At 46.1% G+C, this 16,285-nt stretch overlaps 7 protein-coding genes across 7 annotated transcripts; 3 read left to right on the top strand and 4 right to left on the bottom strand.

Moving 5' to 3' along the window:
• Window positions 1–1,046: 1,046 nt before the first annotated feature.
• Window positions 1,047–2,061, bottom strand: PSV08DRAFT_411799 (uncharacterized protein; the record flags this gene model as incomplete). Its single annotated transcript, XM_014221496.2, has 2 exons — window positions 1,047–1,854; window positions 1,903–2,061. 2 exons carry the CDS (start codon window positions 2,059–2,061, stop codon window positions 1,171–1,173), a joined length of 843 nt encoding a protein of 280 aa, XP_014076971.2. The 3' UTR covers window positions 1,047–1,170.
• A 672-nt stretch (window positions 2,062–2,733) lies between these two features.
• PSV08DRAFT_404467 (uncharacterized protein) lies at window positions 2,734–4,340 on the bottom strand (the record flags this gene model as incomplete). Its single annotated transcript, XM_014221495.2, has 2 exons — window positions 2,734–3,391; window positions 3,443–4,340. 2 exons carry the CDS (start codon window positions 4,338–4,340, stop codon window positions 2,952–2,954), a joined length of 1,338 nt encoding a protein of 445 aa, XP_014076970.1. The 3' UTR covers window positions 2,734–2,951.
• A 387-nt stretch (window positions 4,341–4,727) lies between these two features.
• Window positions 4,728–5,489, top strand: PSV08DRAFT_411801 (uncharacterized protein; the record flags this gene model as incomplete). Its single annotated transcript, XM_066093904.1, has 2 exons — window positions 4,728–4,962; window positions 5,056–5,489. The coding sequence occupies exons 1-2, from the start codon at window positions 4,848–4,850 to the stop codon at window positions 5,487–5,489; spliced, it is 549 nt and encodes a 182-aa protein (XP_065948295.1). The 5' UTR covers window positions 4,728–4,847.
• A 1,226-nt stretch (window positions 5,490–6,715) lies between these two features.
• On the top strand, window positions 6,716–8,059 carry PSV08DRAFT_325765 (uncharacterized protein). Its single transcript, XM_014221493.2, has 2 exons — window positions 6,716–7,456; window positions 7,504–8,059. The coding sequence occupies exons 1-2, from the start codon at window positions 6,745–6,747 to the stop codon at window positions 7,659–7,661; spliced, it is 870 nt and encodes a 289-aa protein (XP_014076968.1). The 5' UTR covers window positions 6,716–6,744; the 3' UTR covers window positions 7,662–8,059.
• On the bottom strand, window positions 8,021–9,125 carry PSV08DRAFT_208313 (uncharacterized protein). Its single transcript, XM_014221492.1, has 2 exons — window positions 8,827–9,125; window positions 8,021–8,693 (listed from the first exon to the last, which is right to left on the bottom strand). Exons 1-2 carry the CDS (start codon window positions 9,076–9,078, stop codon window positions 8,217–8,219), a joined length of 729 nt encoding a protein of 242 aa, XP_014076967.1. The 5' UTR covers window positions 9,079–9,125; the 3' UTR covers window positions 8,021–8,216.
• Window positions 9,126–9,726: 601 nt separating this feature from the next.
• On the bottom strand, window positions 9,727–10,184 carry PSV08DRAFT_12659 (uncharacterized protein). The gene is made up of 2 exons (XM_014221491.2): window positions 9,899–10,184; window positions 9,727–9,804 (listed from the first exon to the last, which is right to left on the bottom strand). The coding sequence occupies exon 1, from the start codon at window positions 10,148–10,150 to the stop codon at window positions 9,902–9,904; it is 249 nt and encodes an 82-aa protein (XP_014076966.1). The 5' UTR covers window positions 10,151–10,184; the 3' UTR covers window positions 9,727–9,804; window positions 9,899–9,901.
• Window positions 10,185–10,909: 725 nt separating this feature from the next.
• On the top strand, window positions 10,910–13,163 carry PSV08DRAFT_411805 (uncharacterized protein; the record flags this gene model as incomplete). Its single annotated transcript, XM_014221490.2, has 3 exons — window positions 10,910–10,957; window positions 11,771–12,600; window positions 12,651–13,163. The coding sequence occupies 3 exons, from the start codon at window positions 10,910–10,912 to the stop codon at window positions 13,006–13,008; spliced, it is 1,236 nt and encodes a 411-aa protein (XP_014076965.2). The 3' UTR covers window positions 13,009–13,163.
• Between the last annotated feature and the right edge of the window lie 3,122 nt (window positions 13,164–16,285).

A 16,285-nucleotide genomic window follows, 5' to 3' on the forward strand; every position in this document is an offset into this window, starting at 1 on the left:
CGCGGATGTAGGTGCAGTAACAGCCCACTAACTTGCACGCACAATGCTACCTTTATATTATACTTGAAAAAAGCACCTTCTTTACCAAATACGATGACGGGAAGGCCTAAATAAACCTAGTCTACACGTAGAGAGCTGTTTAGCGTCGTCTGTTGCCACCCAACACGTAACGCAAAATCGTTACGTATATACTTATCGCACGAACTTCCTTATAAAAGGCTGAGATTCTCCTACAGTGCCGCTTAGATGTATACTTCCACAATTAGTCAGTATTAGTAGGGTAGTAACTATTGCGCATGGCAAACTAGTCCGCATCGGCAGATTACGATACATTCGAGCCATAACATCCTAAACAGTTATTAGTTAGAGTTAATACTCATCGCAGCGAAACCAGCTAACATGTGGTTGTTCCAACGCTACTATTAGAGAGAACATTTAGTAGTTTAAATGAGCAAACTATAAAACTTGTTTCTCGACTTTACTAGCCGAACTAGCAGTAATATCAGCCTTTTTCAATACGAACAGGTGCTTGATAAATTCGATTGCTTCTTGCTACGCAAAGCGTGCGAATAGGGCAGCATTATCCTATGTCAGCCTAGTACGTGGCTTTTGTTCTAATACACGTAGCGCGCACTGACTCTCTCCACTACAAAGGCTTAGACGATAATTGAGTTGATCGTGAACGATCAGTATGAGTAACTGTCCTGATTGGCGAGGAGTTTGATCTGGACGATCAGTGCGGTCATGGCGCTGCTGTGCCTGTCGGCGTAAGCAGTTTCGCTTATTCGTAACACAGAATACCTCACATTGACATTCTCATCTCTCCAAAATCTGATTCCTTGGTGAAGTACTCTAGAGTAAAGGAGAGTAAACGCGACACGCGTACGCGTGTAGGTGCGCACGTGCATGTAATATAGAGTAAAGGGGCTCAGATTCACGTAGCATCATATTGGTTAGGCTGTCCAGCAGACTGATGACCACACACGATAACTCACCGAAACCAGTAAAGATTAACTCTAGAGCAAGAGCGGTTTTTAGTGGAGTCGACAAGATTCGCAGTAAATTCAGACAAAGGGACTCCTTTCGTTCGTATTATAGAGTGAGGGTTAAGTTCTCTAATAAAATGTTAAGTATTCGTGTTGTAGTGCATGTTCTACGAATGGTTGCCGTTCATGTCAAATCCTCATCATTGGGATCTGTCGTGTGAAATCCGTCGCATGATACGCAAGAGAAAGCCGGGTATATATTGACCACTGGTGTGTGATGTATCGGGTTCCCGGTTTTCTTCCTACACTTAGGACACACCGGCTTGCCCGTTTTACTGACAGATGTTATATTCGGGCAATCGCGCGATCCGGTATGACTGTAATGGCAATGATCACAAACGAAATGATGCTCGGAGACCCCTTCTACCTTAGGTCCATGTCGCCCACCTAGCAGAAGGTCTGTTGCCAGGTCTGCGTTTGAACGTAGGACATCGAGTACCCTCTCCTCTCGTAGGGTTGCTTTTAACATCCAATGGCGACCCGCAACGGCAGAGATGACCGAGTTCCTTAGCTCCACATGAGCTGGTGGTACAGTTGTCGTATAGTCGTAGACAAAGGCAGCAATTACGGCCCAGTCGCTGGGATTGACAGTCATGACCGTGTTTGCAAATGACGTTTTTGCAAGCTTGCAAAGAGATGCACAGTCGTATTTGTCGGCGATTATAGTAACTTGTGCATGAAGGAGAGGTTCTAGAGTGTCGAATTTAGAGACATTGTAGCCTGCCTCGTAGATGTATGACACCATGCAGTCAATTGCATTCGTGTATACTGGATCGTCTTGCAAAGTAATTGCTTCACTGCTTGTCTCCTATTACACAGATTAGGCCTTGAAAATACTTCGTTCACAATGTCCTACCACCAAGCCGCCGGTGAGAGCCTTTTGAAACCATTTGGAGTGACAGACCACAAGAGCTTTGTGAATCCGCCAGCTCTTGTCGCTAAAGTTCAGGGTCAGATCCGATAGATCACCAGATGTCAAATACGAGAGGTCGCGAACATAATTTTCATAAGCCATAGCTGCCCAAGTTTGTGACTGCCAGCTTATCAATAAATAAGGTTTACGAGCGGTTCAGACCCCGCTCGCAACGCGCCATATTCTTGAACGATGACGTACGGTATCGCTACCTGAAACTTGTTCAAATTTCAGAAAATCGGCCGTGCACGCGTCACGCGTCAACCCCCCTCTGCCTAACTGTCTTTTCTAGCCTCCTCGTATCCTCATCCTACCAGACAGAAGTAGGCTTCAATGTTTCCTTTTTTCCCCATTTCTACGCTCCAAACGCAACTACTAATGCAAGACAAGAATAGTGCTTGTCAGTAGAGTTGGCTTTACTGCGCATCCTGCTGCCAGGAGTATGCAATATTGTGTGGATTCACGCTAGACCCAAAGCACGTAGAGTAGAGGGTGGTGCCACACTACAAGTAGACTATGTTAAGCCCTAGGCGCAACTCTTAGTGGGCACAAGCCACACCCACGAACACCAACTCTCTGCTAGACTTTATCTAATAACTTACGCTACATCTCTTGTAGCATCGTGAAAGTTAGTGCGTTAGATGCGCGCGAATTACCTGTAACATATACTCAAGTTGCGGCTACTTTCTATGACTGAGGACTAAGGAGAGGAGTTTGTTCCAAATCTTAGGGAATAACCCCCCTGCGAACCAAGAGCGCGGGCCACAAAAATGGAACAAAGGCTTGTTTTCTATGGAATAACTGTCAGAGTTTAGTTTTGGAATTGGGAACCCACTCCAGAACAGAATACCTGGGTGAGATTAATAGTTATGTTTTATACCCATATTGTCACCAAGCCCCTCTAGTGGTTAGATACAATAAGAACAACAAATTATATGTATGAAGACCGTCCGAAGCCGTATAATGTCGAACGTTAAAGCTGAATATTTGGATTAGTTTTGAAACGAAACTTCGCTGTTATCCCTGAAGTCTTGCAATTTTAATCCTCTCACTTTAGCCATGGTAGCCTGGACCACTTCATCAATCTTGGCATTTAGACTGCACAAGTGAACCTCAGCCCTATCGTGTTCGTGTCTTCTGTAGTAGTCGTAACAGTCGCTTTTGACCCACCATTTCGTATTCTTTGCCATTCCACTCCTATTGCAAATTTCATTGAGGCTGATTCCCATAAAAGGATTCTCTGGCCGGGGCGAGAGACAACCCCATCTTTCCATATATTTCATTAACGCGCCAAAGAGAAAAGCTCCACATTGAAAAGAGTAAGACGGATTATGGGGGCAGGAATAGTTGAAGTCTCGATAGACCCCAAGTAAACGGTGCAGCTCAGAGATAACGTGCTCAAGGGCATTGCATCGACTGCGGTCAATACTAGCTGATCCGAGTTAGCAATTGGAACCTGGATCGAGGCGGGTCAAGACTATACATGTAATCCCCTGGTGAATCGGCAAATCTAGGGCTTGAATCCAGCCCTTACTCTCTTTGATCGCCACAGCTGTCGCTTTCTCGAATTCTTCGCTCATGCAGAAGACTCGAGAGATGCAGATCCACAACATAAGGTTGCGGCAATAAGAAGATGGAATCGCGACATTACGCCTCACACTAGCAATCCAGTTCTGGGTATCACGCTCGATAGCCTCTGCATTTTCGAGCTCGTAGTAATCGACAAGAACTGCGATCTTTGCGAGCATCTCCAAGCTTACAGTAGCCGGAACTTGGCGTGTTCGGACGTGGAAAATGTTGAGAAGAATGAGGAGAGCTTCTTCGTCCCAATCGTTGGCTTGGATGTGGTACCGTCCGTCTGATGGATTTTTCAAAGATTCAACGAACTCTTCCCTTGTTAATGTGCGCCTAAACCATGGTGAAGCTAGCATCAAGTGGCGGGATGAGACGAGATAGTGAATCTCATCATCTTCCGACTGGGTCGGCCCTGAGGCGGGCTCGGCTAGTTCGACGCTTGGGTTGTCTACCCCACCCACCACTCTTGTTGCTAATTCCCGATCGTGAACAAGACCTTGCTCTTCAGACGATGCTTCACTGGAAAGCTCAGCGTGCTCGCCACTGCCCTCTGGAACGTTTGAGACAGTGCTATTGTGGGAAGCTCTACCGCGCATCCGGGCTTTCTTCTCTTTCTTTGACAGCTTCTTGCCCGTCTGATCATCCTCGAACGTCTGAGTATGTATGGGATGTTTCTCTTCCGACTCAGGAAACTCAATTTGAGAGGATACAAGCGTCTCGTCCCACGGGGCGAAGTTTTTGCAAGGATTTTTAAGGATAATAATTGTATCTGCAAACGGATCAACCTCATGTGTAATCAATGACATGACAGTGATTAGTTGATGTGATAGTGTGCATGACATGTAGGTATATGTTGTATGGCATCTAATCAGGCTGTGCGTTGGCGCACTCCCGGAGCAGCTCGGCTGCTTATTCTACGCCTTGGTAGGTGGCTTGCAGCAGGAAATGTCATCATTCCGGGATCTTGACCACGATTGGACAAACGTGTTTCACCGGTTTGCGGGGATCGAGATAAGCTAACGCTACCTTGACTGCTCAGATCCTTGACCATTTGACCTAAGAGGTTTATGCACGTGGCCACCATCATATATTTTCAGATGCAAAAAGGCCAAAGCTTGGCAATTAGTGCGGCTGGCACCAACGGTCTATCAACAGTCTAAACTTATCGTTACCCTCAAAGATCAAACCTGAGCATTGTTGCGTGCCGCTCCAAATAAGAGACTGAGACTTCTCAACACAGTTCTAGTAAATTTTCATCGCGCCTTGCGGTCCATATCGAAGGATCGATTTATTTCCAATTCCACTACTCATCAATGGACAAGATAAATACAATGTCAAAGTCTGAATCCACTGAGAAAACAGAGCCGCACCTTAACCTTCTCACCAAAAAGATTGCTATTGACTGCGAGATGATGCGTTCCAACATCGGTTAGGTCCTCGGCCGTGTTTCTGTCGTCAACTATGACGGCAAAACTATACTTGACAGTTTTGTATACTACCCCGAGCCCGTCCATATCATAGACACCGACGAGAGGTTTTCTGGAATTCGCTGGGCCGATATCAATCCGCAGAATGGCGTTAGTCCTTTTTCCGAAGTTCAGGCTAAACTTGGTGAGCTTCTTCGTGATAGGGTTGTGATCGGCCACGATATTGAAAAAGATTTGAGGGTCCTCACTTTGGATTTGGCTGCTCGCGTCTTGCAGCTTCAAGGCGTTGCTCGTTCAGCCACCTGTCTCAAGTTCGACATGTCAGTCCGCGATACACAAAAGTATAGTGGGTACCGCAAATACGCCAACCCCGGTGCCCACCAAGGCCCTAATCTCAAGAATCTAGCGCTAAGGGTTCTAGGCCGCTCAATCAAGCAGGGCCCTGTGTCGAATATAGAAGATGCTGTTGCCACTATGGAGACATATCGCAAGGCTGAGGTGGAAATTGATTGGGAACAAGAGCAGTAGGATTTTGGCTCCTGAAAAACCTACGGAATAGGCTTGCACGTGCAATATGATCTATACAAAAACTTCCAATGATGTATTTAAGCATCTGACAGTAGATGAGAGGGGTCTATATTGCTTGTAGCGCAACATAGAAGTAAACTAATTGATGAGTATTATATGATGCTTTTGTAGGTGAAGTCGTGCCTAAAGGTGCTGGTTATATTAAACTTAATCATCAACGCTGAACTTTGAAGACTTTGACTATTCAGGCAACCACATCCTACGGTCTTTACGCATTGGCTTTTGCTCCTATAGATCCATTTTCTTATTGTGGCAATCGAGATATGCTAGACGAGTTACGCAAGAAGACTTGCTAATTAATTAGTTCGAAAGGTTTGCCAACCAAAGTCGACGCAGAGCAGAAGATGAACCCATATCGCAGCTCGCAGCTGGGCAAATATACTAGCCGATGCGATGCGAATTGAGCGGCCGTGCGCAGTTGTCATCTGCAATCTTGTGAGTCATAACAGCTAACACGCTGCTCCATTTAGGGAGACTTGCGAGACGTAAGGTTCGTAACTCCTAGCCTTCGTTATTATCTATAAATGAACCGTCAAGATCACTGACTAATTGAGCTTAGAGATGACAGAGGACTGCACGTCCACGTCATTGATACTGAATAGCGATGCACAAAAGACTCATGTTTGGAGGCGTGATGTTTGATGCAAAGTCTGGATATCCGCACCAGCCACTGCGGCACGGTGCTTAGTTGTATTACTACTGATGGTTGGACTGTCGCAGTACATAATCGCATCATCCACAACATAAGTACTGCATTTTCGAGCAGTAGCTAACTTATATGATGCTTTGCGGGCTTGCACATTGTCTAAACAACACACATGCTGTATTATCAGCGATGATCAAGCTATGCATCAACATATGTATGCATGTGAGATTCTGTCGTGTAACTGTGACTCGCCAGCCCTCCAGTCACATCACTACACGTTTCCAATCGGAGCGCTGATGTCCCTCCCAAATATTTCTTTAAAACATCAGTAGATTATGCGGAAAAAGTGGCGATTAAATAAGTGGCGTGTTTTTAATTCCAGGCTCGCAGCATGCAATCATCATTGGAGCCTAATATTGATAAGACTTCCTGGAAGCAGGCCAGTGTGGGGCGCGCGATCTGATCGTCATTTTGTGCTCGCACTTCAATAAATGCACGCCAACATCTTTACCAAAAGGATATGCTGTAACCTAATACGGTTCCATCACTATGAATTCCCATTCGCAAGCTCACGATGATAATTTGGATAATTTGACACGTCAAAAAGTGTCGTGGCTTCTAAGAGCCAATATCGTCAACCCTTTCATTCAATCCGAGGAGGAACGCCACCCATGGCAAGTCAGTGAAACCCAGAAGCTTGACTTTCCGCTTCTCCGAATTTGGGATGTCAAATCAGGGAGCCATCCCGATAAGGATAACCATATGCTATCGAGATCACCTAGGTTACCTCTTACTACAGAGCAAGCTCGTAAAACATCCCTCGCCATTCATCTCAATCATAGGATCTGGAGGCCAACACCATACATCTCCTTTACAAAATCAGCCAGCGCAATTGAGAATCTCGCAAAATGGAGAAGCATAAAACGAGGAAATCAGACACTCACTGTCATTGACCCCGCCACTCGACTTAAAAACGGTTTACCAATCCTCGACATCGCTGCTGAAATGAAGCATTATGAAATCCCGGATCCTTATAATAAGGGAATGGAATACTACACCGACCATTACGTTTGTTTATGGGAAGTTACCACAGAAGAAATTGTTGGTCACTACGAGTGGGAAGTGCTCGCAAACAATAAGGACTGGTTTGATGATATCATCGCACCAGAATTTCGTAAGTTTAAGAGAGAAAAGAAATCCGAGTCCGCTTCTACTCGTCCATCAGCATTTGATATGTCCACGATTATGGAAAGTCTTTCTGGTCAGTCTTCACCCTTCTGGGGGTATGCACACAGCTAACCATCAAAGCCGCGCGCATATCCATTGACACACGCATCGAGCATCTTGAAGATTCAGATGACTCTTCCGAGCATCACTATCTAGATGACAACTGTACGGACTCCGATGACGATGCCGAGGAGGCGTATCCGAACGACGATATAATCAAGGCAATAGAGGATCTCTAGTAAGGTGGGGTTATTATATCGCTCATGCGGGCCAAGAGCTGGAGAACCACAAGCAGAGGGTGATGCAGCAGATGGACGAAGAGATTGTCGCTTTCATGGAACGTTATCGGTGGGCGTTTGCTGCCGGTGTGCAATAGGAAAGCTGATAGCATACTTTGAACGCCAGGTTGCAGGCAGGCTGTAGATATGAAGCAAGGCTGCATAGTACGGAGTACTGAATCACCGTTGATGCGCTGAGCTGTGTTTGGTTATTTGCGAACATGACATGTCGCAATACCCGCTTTGCGTTAGCGCTGCAGGGGTTTTCTGCGACAAAGTTCACGAAGTAATTGCTGTCCATGCTATAGCAAACGCAGAGTTACCAAAAAAGATGTCCAAAGAATGAGAGCAATCGATGGCATGAGTAACTCCACAACAGTACAACAATGGCAAAATTCTTGATAAACGGGTGAAATAAAAAGTTAACATTTGATCCTAATCAATCTTTTCTCACCCTGATGAATCCGCATAACACGCTAACAGCTTCTTATTACGGTGTTGTGTGAACAATTAAGTTTACAGCATGTCGAACTTTGCCCAGTGTTCTGCACCGCCCAGCCACTCGCCACCGGTGATGGCATCCATCATAACATCGTCGTTCCAGGAATCAGTCTGCTCTTCTATGCTTTCTCTGTCCCAAGTACCCTTGGCGCTGTCGACGCTGTATCCTCGATGAGTTTCACCACAGGATACTGCCAGTCGCTTTTGTGTTGCATCACGAATTCTTGCTACCCAAAACGGTCCGCCAACTCCATTGCGGTTTGCAAGCAACCGATCGTGGTATTTCTTCCACAAAACTGGCAAATGCAGAATCCGCTCGTCGAACTCATTGATTCTGCCCAAGCCTTCAAACACGAGCATGCTCATGTCAAGATTTGAGTCCCGGGAAATGCACCGGTCAAACCCTGCAAGCCACATGCGGTCGATATCTCTTCGGCGCAGTGCAAGCTCCATCATCTGCACCTCGTGAATGTGATTACGTACGGTGCAAGTCTACAGTCCACTTTTAGTACTTATTTAAGCGCTGTATCAAGTAAAGCAAACCGGATTAGACAATCTGAAAGCGCATTTGCTGAAGAGAATCTTTGCTGTCTTACGTGCATCGAAAAAACCTTTGTCATTGCACCAGCCTCGAGAAGGTTTTTAAGGCAGACGCACTTCTCTCCTTTTGGCGTAAGGCCTCAACGAGATATGGAAGGCTGATTGCGCTGACTGTACGCGTTGGGACAGCGTAAACGATCAGATTCTGAGCAGTTGTAGAGAGGTAGAGGGACGCGGGGTTGTTTGGCAGTCCATCGAAGCTTTGAAGAAGCGTATCAAGTGCGTTCGGGGTTGCAATATGGTGCACTATAATTACTTTAGAAGAAATCACAGCCATGACGTTTTGATTGGTGGGAGATCGCGTGAGAAGTGGACTGGTGAAGTAGCATGGGTAGTGTTTTGAAGCCCGCTTTGGCATTCTTATGCGTGCAAGAATGGCGAATGTCTTGGCACGTGCAAAGGGTTATTATTATAAACTTTGCATGTGGTGCTGAGCAATCTCTTTCTACCGACTGGTTCAGCTTGCTAAAACTATGACCAGCTTTTGGGAACGCTTATAATGCTAGTACAAGTCGGATCGCTACGGCGACTGAAATTTGTGAAGTCCTACTTCGGTATAGCTTCCTATTGTAACTCTGCCTGAACAAACGCAGCGAGTAGTATTTAGCTGAGATTGTTCTCTACAACCGATCGCCCATCTCAAAAGACTCAAACTCGAAAATCAGTCTGGCTGTCTGCAATGAATCAGATTTGCAATACTCCAGTCTTGTCGTCTTTCACTGTTAGTTAGTAGACAGTATGAGCGAATTGCTCTAGTGCCAACTTGGATAAGGTGCACCAAATATTCATACTGTGGTGTAATCAATAATTGCATCTGAAAAAAAAGACGTAACTATCTAATCAAGATGATAAATGTTCAGATTGCCTGTCGGATTTGTTAATCCCTGATATGATCTAGGCGACCTCTTGAACGCACATTGAGATTCTTTTATCTTGCTTTTCATACTCATCTTTTTTTTGTCATTTCGTCGTATAAGATCTGTACATGAACGTTGAATATCTCCTTTGAAAGATTGAGGAATTAGCACTCATTGTTAGTGGCGATGGGGAGGGCTCCTGCAATAGATACACAAAAAATAGCTGGCGTCTTGTCGTACCTTCTACGGCGTTGGAGTCAGAATCACAGCGGCGCAGGCAGCCTGGCAAGTACCAAAGGCGGTATTGCAGGCAATGATACTAGCAGGTGCGGAAGCACCGAGGGTAGCTCCCCAAGTAAAACCAGCTGCAGAGTAACATGCCATGACTATTGCAGAACAACCCGCCTGACACACTCCGTAGGCGGCTGGACCTGCTGAAGCCGGACTAGCGAGAGCAAGAGTGATTATAGCAATGAAGAGAGATAATTCCATGGGGCAGACGTGAAGGCTGTGGTAAACGCCTGAATGTAAACAGATGTGAGAGTGAGTTGAGAAGGTAGTGGACTCCTTAAATTATCACTTTCGGTGAACAAATACCCCAAAAGTAGGTAAATCTTGATCAAGCGGGCACAAATGATGGCATACGCTATTGCATAGCCCTCAATCTACCACCGGCCTGTTCAGGGTCTGCATTTTGCACTAATGCAATGAAGTGTTTTCAATTCCAGTGCCCGCCGTAACCCCACCGGACCGCCTCCGTAACCCCGAATGAATGAAGTCGCTCCTGCCTTCCAACGAAGGGGGCTTATTAAGCTTGCAAACCTTAGGATTGATCAACTACATTGGGTTTTTCTGTAGATGATTTCTTGTACTAAGCTATAGTTATACAGAAGGTGGGACTGTTCAAACTTGTTACGCAGCTACGCGTCAGGGTGAAGCCGTAATTGTTCATGACTATACGCCGCAAAGGTGGAATGAGTCGGATGGTCGCATCGATCATACTCTAGTTTTTGCCGTCATGCTCATGACGTAGGAGTGCATAACACTTGGCCTAGACATTCTACTGGCCCGCATTAGGTGGAATTACCGATTAGAATGGCCATGTAGCCGCCCATCACTTGGCAATACATTACGAAGTCTCGAACGACATTAGCAAATTGCGTACTAGTGACATATAAAACAAGGCAGCTCTTCTATAAAATTGCATGAAAATCATTATGATGAACGAGGATACAGTAGAAGATAAGTACCATGAAGGTTCGAGGCTCCCATTTAGACTTCGCCACGATACTTCCTCTCGTGAGATCTGAACACAGATTGTTACGCTGTCTGATCATACTACAAATCTCCGCTTCATTCGTTAGTCGTATGGCCTACTAGTTTTTGGGGCCGCGCGGCCTCTTGGCTGTCTCTCTTGGCTTTTTGAACCTTATCTTGTGAGCCGCCGACATGATCGTGCCAATAGAACAGTACTAAAGTCCCTCCATCCAGTAAGTGCTGGGATCCTACAGTACGGGCTGGGGCAAATGAGGGGTAACGTTAACTGATATTCGTTCACATTTTCGCCGCACGGCTGGCTTAGCCAATGAATCTCTGAGATTGCGTTAGTGCACTCAGCATCTATTAGTATCGCAGACCATCACTGCATCACTTCAGACAGTTTCGCCAATATGTGTGCTTGACACAATCAATCTGCAAGATTTCAGGGTAAATTCCTTGAGTACTGGTTGCTCTACTGCTAAATTTGAAACTGACTGTGCCGAGTGTCGAACTGTGAGTGATACTAAGCGCTGTCCTTGCCCAGAGATTAAGAGAGGCATAGTGACGTACAGATAGGGATATCGACTTCTCTTACATATATTAAGAACTGCAACTTGTGCTCTTACTGAGCTATCGGCACAGATTTATATCCGAAATGAGTACTTTCAGTCCCACCGACGAACCCAGCTGTCCAAGCTAGTCGATGACTGCATTACCGCTCTAACCTTTCAACTCGAAGAAATAACATACCACAGTGAGACGTCGAATAAAGGCAAATACCCTGCCGACAAGGTTCCAGACCACAACGTCGCCTGTGCTAGTTACTTATCGGAAATCAGAGACCATTTGCAGCTCCTGGAAGATACCAAACTCGCCTACAGCATTGCTAATGATGTCTATACAGATGCTGAACTTATTACTCAGATGGCCCAGCAGGAGGCCCAAGCGCAAGATGACAGAATCTATGCCAGACAAATCAGCACAGATCATCCTCTTGAATATGAAGCGCCTCCACCTTATACAGAGAAGCTACGTCAGGACTTCATAGACGACGAAATTACGTCCCGTTTGGCAGCAATGTTGACAGCAGATGATTCACTTCATGAGGACACTACCTCCGAGGCTAATCCTTCGGTTTCTTCTACCCAATGTCAGGCGAAGGCGCTCAGCCACCTGTCGCGCGAGCAATTTGAGTGTTGTGCTTGCCGAGGTGACTTTCGTTTGGCCTCGGTCAAAAAACTCAAATGTGGTCATCTATACTGTTTGGACTGTATCAAGCGAGTTGTTATGCGCGCGACGGTCGAGCATGATCTTGTGTACATGCCACCAAGGTGCTGTGGTACCCCAATCACTCGATCTCTCATCGTCAGCAGCGTGACGGCCGAAGAGCTAGAAGAATTTGAACTCACAGAAAAAGAAAAAGACACGAGAGAAAAAACATACTGCGCCAATAGCGATTGTAGAAGGTTCGTTGCGCCTACACATATCATATCGGGACAAGCGACGTGTCCTCGCTGTAAGCATAAGACTTGCAGCACATGCAAGAACAATTACCACAAAGACGACTGCCCTGCAGATCTCGACCTCCGAGCGACCTTGGACCTAGGACAAAAAAAGCGCTGGCAAAGGTGCTTCTCATGTCGAGCTCTCGTAGAGATAGATTGGGGCTGTAATCACATGACGTGAACAAAACCCCTTCTTGTGTCATGTACAAAAACTGACTCTATACCAGGTGTCGTTGCGGCGCACAGTTCTGTTATCAATGCGGTATAGAATGGCGTGGTTGTCAATGTACTCTTTGGGAAGAGCAAAATTTATATCGCCGTGCAGAACAAGTTGTGGACAGAGCAGCGGGTGGATACATTCCACCACATCTACGTCAACAACGTCTTAACGAAGTACAAGAAGAACTTCGCGACAATGATGAATGTAATCATTATGGACGGAAGAAGTTCTCGATGATTACTGAAGGCGCCCCCAGGCGGGGGTTTCGTTGTGAGATGTGCAATGCCAGACATCGGAACTTCATCCTTCGATGCAAGAGCTGCCAACTGGATGTCTGTGCCGATTGCCGCCGCAATCGCGTTTGACTCTGTTTCACCTGGTGACCCGAAGCGGATTTTCTGCGGTGTCTTTGATATAGTTAGTTACTTCAAGCTTGTTTCTGCCTAAAAAAATCGACAATGAGCCACGATGACGGTAGCGATTGGAGTATGTACGTAACTATTAACTAACTATATAAATTCCTGGGTTAAGCTTACTTTATTATTATTATTATTATTGTAGATTAACGTCCTTTCTCAGCCGGTAGGCTATATAAGACGTGCAGGTTGAGCCTGCAAGTATCTAAGTAGGCTAGATTTAATCTAGATACAAATTGAGTAGGTGGGGGAGGGGGTCATCTAAATCGAGGTGAGACTCGTAGCCTAGTAGTTTTAGTGAGTAGCTCTCTCAGGTCTTTCACTTTTAATGAGTCTTCCTCTCAGGTCGAATGGGTAGTTTTCAATGAGTCACTCTCTCATGTGGGTGGACCATACTAATATGGTTTCGAGGAGAGAAGGAATCGAACCTTCGAGCTCTGCTGACGTGAGACAGCAGAGGCTTTCCAGGCGCTTCACCACTGCGCCATCCCCCCTTGAGCTTACTTTAGTTCACGTCAAGGATCAGTCATCCGGCCACCCCACCCAACTTGACCCAACGCTCTGCGCAATTGCTCTATAATAACGTAATATCATAAAACAAAATTAAGAGATATTATTCTTTATATAGATTTGCATGAGGTCCGAGTGTGCCCTTGAACGTGACACTTCGTACACGTCGGCGGCGCGCGCTGACGTCGCTCACCAGCCTGGCTCTGGCCAGCCTCTATTACCACCCTTTCTGCCTCTGCAGCCATCTGCTAAGCCTGTTGGACCCGGAGCACTCCACCAGAAGCAATACACTGACGCTGCTGACTCTGCTTTTGTCGTTGACGCTGGACTTCTGCACATAGCTTCTTGTTCTCCTCTACAAGTATCGTTGCTGATTGCATCGCAAGCTGAGCGCTTTTCGCGAGCTGGCGTATCGCAACGCTTGTTGGACTCTCTGGCTGCCGACGCAGTCGCCCTTGGAGATAGTGCACCTGCTGCTGAAGCTCTGCTACTGTATGTGGTGTTTCTGTCTGCGTTGCTGCCTGCGCTGTAGCGTTATTATCTGTGGTTGTCTGCGATGGAGACTGTGTTCTGACTACTGTGAGCGACGATAGAGCACGATCTGGACAAGGAGGGACAAGGCCTGTCGCCCGAAAGCCTGCCTGGATGTTCTGCTGCGTGAAAACTGTCGGCCGGATTCGTGTATAGGCTGTAAGGAAGTCTATCTTGTCGACGTGGTAGACCCTATGGCGGGCGAGCTCCTCAACCTCGCGTCCGTACGCGCGCTTAAGAGGAGAGTAGCAGCTTGCATCTAGTGGCTGGAGGAGGTGAGAGGTATGAGATGGCATACAGAGAGTAATTATCTTGTTCTCTGTACAGAACTGGTCAAACTCTGGTGTAGCGTGGCTACTAGGGCCGTCTAGAATAAGAAGACGGTAGACTCCAGCTGTACGAGTCGCTGTATGCTGGTTGAAATGCTTTACCCACTCTACACCAAGCTCATCTGTCGTCCAGCCATTCTCTGAGACGCCAATAGCCCAGTCTGGTGGGAGATTGCGGTACCAGCTACTCTGGTGGACCTTACCAGCCAGTATCACGAACGGTGGCAGAGACCAGCCAGACGCGTTGACGCATTCGATCGCTGTAACCCACTCACGATTACCTGGCTGTACGACGACTGCCCGACCAACTCTATCAGAGCCAGTCACGACTTTTGACGTGCTAGCGACGCCCATCGCGAACCCAGTCTCGTCAAAGTTATACTAGATATCCTGGTCTAGCACGCCGTACGTCTGGCGCGTCTCCTCTACTAGCTTAAACCACGCTGCGATTATAGCAGGATCTTCGTACTGGGCGCGCTGGCTATTAAGCCTTCTACTCCACTTCATCTGAAGCTCTGGCTGGCTCTGGATAAAGCGCGACACCCATTTCTTGCCTATACTGTATGTGGTCAGTGCATGCAACAGTTCACCCGATGCAACACCCGCACCAACCGTGGCAGCCCACCACAAATGAGGCTGTAGACGCCCACAAAAGAGCTATTATCGCGAGAAAACTTAGTGGATTAGTCTACATAGTCTAAATAATTATTATATCTAAGTAGATTTTATATAGTTATAGCTTAGTATTGTGGTTACGTAGGGTAATTTTGGCAGTATCCGGTAGTGCTAATACACCACTACTTTGACTACCTGCATCACTACTACTATAGTACATTCTAACTTGTAACTTAGTAAAACTCTTCTTCTAGTAGTAACCTATCTATTACGAGATTTTTATACGATTCCTTCTTTAGAATATCGTAAAATATAAGTTTAAGTGTTAAAAGCGGCAAAACGGATGTAAGGGGCTGCGCTCCGGGGAGCAATCGCTTGGTATACAAGAGGTTGTATTCGATAGAGAGCTAAGCTTCTAAGCTACGTGGCTATCTATCCACAAGTAGTTGCCTGAGCAACTATCGGGCCGATAAGGCGTGGCCTTGTCGGTTACCTCAAGTCAACCGAGATTCCATCGAGGATCTCAACCAAAGGGCGTTCAGCCCGTTACAACGGACGATATTATCGCAAAAAATAAGCAAAATAAGCGGATAATATAGGAGTAAAACGTATTTCTTCTAAAATCTCGCGATAGATAGATTAATATTAGAAGAAAAGCTTTACTAAGTTATAAGTTAAAATATAATGTAGTAGTGGTAATGTAGGCAGTTAAAGTGGCGACCTACCGTGTGCGCAGCCTGCTACTAAAACTCTATACGCAGCCACAATACTAAGCTATATATAAAATCTAATTACATACAATAATTAGTTATTTAGATTATATATACTAATTTACTAAGTTTTCTCGCGATAATAGCTCTTCTGTGTGGCTCTATAGCCTCATTTTTGATCTTAAGCGGGGTGTTGCATCGGGTGAACTGTTGCATGCACTGACCACATACAGTAGGTTGTGGAGGTGGATCTTGGCCACGCTAGGTACCACCAACGCGCGTCTAAAGTGTAGATCTTGGTACATCAAAAGCCATTACAAGGGCGCGGAGAGACTGTTTTAGATTATTACGATAGAAAGCGATAGCAAGACTTATTCTGCCTTCACGAGAAGTCTGCATAGAGCGTTGTTGTTGCGGCATAGTGGTGGTAGTGTAGAGAGTCAGGTGAGGTGGGGTGGGGTGGCTAGCTCGCTGATCTCGCACGTTAGAGGATTTACAAGTACGTGTGTAAGCCTCGTTGGCCGGCATAAC

The sequence above is a fragment of the Bipolaris maydis genome, assembly GCF_028858645.1.
Source record: "Bipolaris maydis strain C4 unplaced genomic scaffold PSV08scaffold_13, whole genome shotgun sequence".
NCBI classification, from domain to species: Eukaryota; Fungi; Ascomycota; class Dothideomycetes; order Pleosporales; family Pleosporaceae; genus Bipolaris; species Bipolaris maydis.